The sequence below is a fragment of the Urtica dioica genome, chromosome 8 (assembly GCF_054948205.1).
Source record: "Urtica dioica subsp. dioica isolate 48M chromosome 8, U.dioica_male_clone48M_v1_H2, whole genome shotgun sequence".
NCBI classification, from domain to species: Eukaryota; Viridiplantae; Streptophyta; class Magnoliopsida; order Rosales; family Urticaceae; genus Urtica; species Urtica dioica.
The window spans coordinates 34,583,535-34,587,728 of record NC_142763.1 but is presented as its reverse complement, the minus strand read 5'-3'; the positions used below and the strand labels follow the sequence as shown (position 1 = coordinate 34,587,728).

The following is a 4,194-nucleotide window of genomic DNA, read 5'->3' as shown; positions in this document are numbered from 1 at the left end:
GACTTTGTGAGATCCCCCACCTGTGCCGCATGTGCCTTCATCAGCTCCATCTCGGGAGTGACTGGCATGTTCTTCAAGATGCGCCGCTCGGACGGGCATTGATCGTTGTTATATGCCAGCTCCTCGAGGATGTTGTGAGCTTCCTCCTCCGTCTTCTGAAAGAACGACTCTCTAGCGGCCATGTTGACTAGGGTGCGAGACGATGGTGAAAGACCGCCATAGAAGATCTGCACCATCATCCACCCTTGGATGCCGTGATTGGGACACCTCCGCTCTAACTCCTTGAAGCGCCCTCATGCTTCAAATAAGGACTCTCCGTCGTATTGCATGAACGAGTGGATCTCGTTACGTCTCTTGTACATCTTCTCGAACGGGAAGAACTTTGAGATGAATTTGATGCGCACGTCGGCCCATGATGTGATAGAGCCCGACGGGAGTGAGTTGAGCCACGTCTTGGCTCGGTCCCGTAGAGAGAATGGGAAGAGGCGGAGGCGGATGGCTTCGTCGGACACGTTATAGAGCTTGAACGAGTTTGCGATCTCGACGAAGTTCGTCAGATGGTCTTGCGGGTCTTCGGCAGGTGATCCAGAAAATTGATTCCCTTGGACCATATGGATTATGCCGGTCTTGATCTCAAAATTCTGATTACCCGCAAGAGCCGGGAGAGCGGTTGCCGACTGCGCGGCGTCAGCTGGTGGTAACCTATATTGAAATAGGGTCTTTGGCTCTTCGATCGCCGCGTTGTTCGCTCTATCTCCCATTGTTCATTCCTTTGATTGCTTTCTGTTCGTCTTGCAGAATTTTTCGATCTCAAGATTGAGTGGAACGTGGTTTGATGTTCCCTCACTCCGCATGCACCTTTGAAACAGAGAAAATGACAAGCAAAGTTAGGAAACGAGTTACGAAATCAAATGGAAAAGCAGATTATTTTTCGACGCTATTGTAAAAAGTCATTGGCAATGGCGCCAAAAACTTGTTGTGATATATTTATAACTAGCACGCAAGCGGACGTATCGAACAAGTAATAGTATTACGTAAGTAACGGATATCGATCCCATAGAGACTAGTTACCATACCGACGTTAAACAACTTAGAGCAAATTGATTTCACGGAATTAAAGTTGGTGGTACAAGAATTGGCTACACTTGAACTAATAAAAACTATAACGAAAATTAAACACGAAACTTTGAATAAGAGAAAATGGGGGTTGCGACTTCACCATAAAACTAAGACTCGAGGGTTTCAGGTTCGAACAACTTGAGCTACTCTATTCACGCTAATCTCACTCTCCCTATGATATTACTAGCCTCTATCGAGTGATCTAGCAACCTACGTAATTGACGGATTATATATCCTCTCGGCCTCTAATCCTATTAAAACAACTACGAGCAATAAACGCGAGAATTCAAACAATTACATTAAGCTTAAGCCGTCTAGCAACCTAAGAACAAAACGAAGCATGAATTAATTATGAGCTTGGGTTTTCGCTCTCTCTCGAGTGACGAAAAACTCCTAAAAACAATCCTAGAGATGGCCAATCTAAAGAACGCATTAAGACCACATTCACACAAGCATGAATAATTAAGTATATCAAAGCATAATCTAACCCTAATGAAACCCCCTAACTCAATTCACTCTGGCTACATCGCAACCCGGCTAAAGACTTAGCCTCTAACGGAATTCATATTCATAAGCATGTTAATCAATACGAGAATCAACATAACCATAAATAAGAGAAGCAATAGGGAATTCATGAACAGGAAGAATGAAACTATTAATTAACGAGAATTAGAGTAATAGACGATAAGGGAAAGAAGGAAAAACTGTTAAAAACGGGAGTTCACGGTTGCTTGTTCGTCGGATCTTCGACTCAACTTTGCTCCCAAACAAAAGCTCTCAAAGAAAAGTGCAAAGTAGAAAAAACTAGAAGAATGCAGAATTTAGGTTACAAATGTGTTTTTAACTCTGAATGTGTCTTTTTCGGAGTCATCTCAGCCTTCCAATTAAATCCAAGGGTCAAAATCTTCAGAAAAACGTTAATTTCCTATTCCAGCAAATCGAAGGCGCGCGGCGCGCAGTGGTCGATGCGCGGCACACGGACCAGACTTCAACTTGCGCGCGCTCTGCACATAAGACTCTGTGAGTTCTCTCGGTTTGTCTTTCCAGTATGTGCGGCACGCGCAAAGTCGCATATTTTTTACTATTGCTTTTTTACTTCATTTCGACCGTTTTGTCTCCAAATCACGTCATTTTTTCATGAAATTGGCTGTAGACACTCTATTGCTCCTTTGAACCTGAAACTAATAAAAAAACTTATTAAAAACTATTAAAATACATGAGAACTCGTCGGTTTTTTGTCCGGGGTATAGTAGTTTTACGCATGATTAACGCACCTATCAAATCCCCCCAAACTTAAACCGTTACTCCTCCTCAAGTAACAAAAGAGAATAAACACATAAAATCACACAAAAGAAGTTATCTAGACTAAATTGGTAAATTTCAATGCCCCGACTATAGTGATCGACTCATGTTTGCCTCAACTTCAATCCTCTAGACTTACATCGACATAGAAATCTGTGGTTTTAAACTGCAAGTCAACTATCAAGTGTAAAAGAACTCTTACAAATTTGTGTTAGCTCGAGCCGTTTGCAATGTTCTTTTGTCTCGATTAGCTTTTGATTCCCAAGTCTCGTAGCCTTTTCTCGTAGCCTTTCCAATCCTAATACGCGACCACAAAAATCGTTTCCTTTGAATGATCATTTATTCGATTCGAAACACCATAAGCCTTCTCTTCACCCCTGATCTCCACTAATGTGCACAGGTCATTCATAGCTCGTCAATAGGTCTTAAAGGCTTGTAATGTTTAGGCTTAGGTTTGGGTATGGAAAAGAATTTTTAGTGGCTTCGACATTAACCTTAGTGACTACATCCTCACCAAAACACCACCCTCTCATTCCTTCAATCACTCATTTTCCAATGTTCTAGGCTTTGAATACGCCTTTTGAGAACTTCTTACTTCTTTAGTCTATATTTCCCAAATCCCCTCAAACTTTGACTCAACTACAACCAAGCTCTCCAAATAAACATATAACACCACGCCAGAACTACAAACACCTCAATTAGGCACACTTGTTATTATTATACTTTATTTTTATAATAGATACGAGATACAGACGGATAAATCACCGGCGTGGTGTCTACAAATCTAACAAGAACGGAGAGTTTGGTCGAAGTACATATCACAAAATTGGAAGAATTCACTCAAATACGTCACTCAGGAGTCACTAAAGTTAGCAGGGTTCTTTGTGGGATTTCAAACTTATTGGCTCCGCTTTTTCTGACTAAGTATCGAGAAAGGTAAAACGTTCGGTTTTTTGTGAGTGGGTTCTAATTGATACATATTTCCGGGTTCGCTTTTTGGCTCGAGGGTTATTCCTAATGCCTATTACTAGATCAGTGTGCGCTCAATTTCGCTTCGACTAGGGATCCGAAGAGGTTCTTAGTGTGTTCGGTGGTCACTTTTTAAAACTTAGTTAGAATACTACTCAAGGTCATATAAGCATCGAGATAAACATTATTCGGGCTTTAGGCGATAACACAAAACTCAACAAGATTCTTTTTCACTCATTAATTCACAGATCTTTTCACATATCTACAGCTTAAGACTATCCATATCATCGAAAAATATTTATCGAGTCAATCAAAGCAGACAAAACATCAATTTCAACCAATTATCCTAAAATAAAAAATAAAAATAAAAAACAACCTAGAAAATTAACTACTAGTATACAAAACACCCTCGCAAGACAAACAATTATCCCACCCCCCCCCCCCCCCCCCCCCCCCAAAACTCAAAACTTACATTGACCTCAATGTAACTATGTAAAACACGGATGAAGGGACGTACCTTGCGGGGGTGGTCGAGCTCCCCTAATCACTGCGGCCATGATCATCGTCTTTGTCGAGGTCGCGAGGAGCGTAAAGGCTTGGCTCCCAAGGAGGATACGCCGGGTATGGTGCCATTAGGTGTTGCGGGTACGTGGGGTAGATGGGGGCGTCAAGATATGCTCCGACTTGAGCATCGGGATGAGGAGCGGGGAAGCTTTGATGATGCGTCGTCCACGTGTTATAGATGTTTTGGTGAAACTCATCTCTGTCGCGTTGTCTTTGGCCGAAGTCAGTGAGGAAGCTCTC

General features: G+C 42.1%; 1 protein-coding gene and 1 non-coding gene across 2 annotated transcripts; one reads left to right on the top strand and one right to left on the bottom strand.

Annotated features, from left to right (window-relative positions):
- Nucleotides 1-249: 249 nt before the first annotated feature.
- Nucleotides 250-353, top strand: LOC149389457 (small nucleolar RNA R71). The gene has a single exon (XR_016301114.1). It is a non-coding gene; the product is annotated as a small nucleolar RNA R71 (small nucleolar RNA).
- On the bottom strand, nt 294-761 carry LOC149389456 (uncharacterized). Its single transcript, XM_089622631.1, has one exon. It carries the CDS (start codon nt 759-761, stop codon nt 294-296), a length of 468 nt encoding a protein of 155 aa, XP_089478757.1.
- Nucleotides 762-4,194: the final 3,433 nt, after the last annotated feature.

What these genes read in the sequence shown, in the direction of transcription:
- LOC149389456 (XM_089622631.1), bottom strand. Translation starts at nt 761, where the DNA reads ATGGGAGATAGAGCGAACAACGCGGCGATCGAAGAGCCAAAGACCCTA.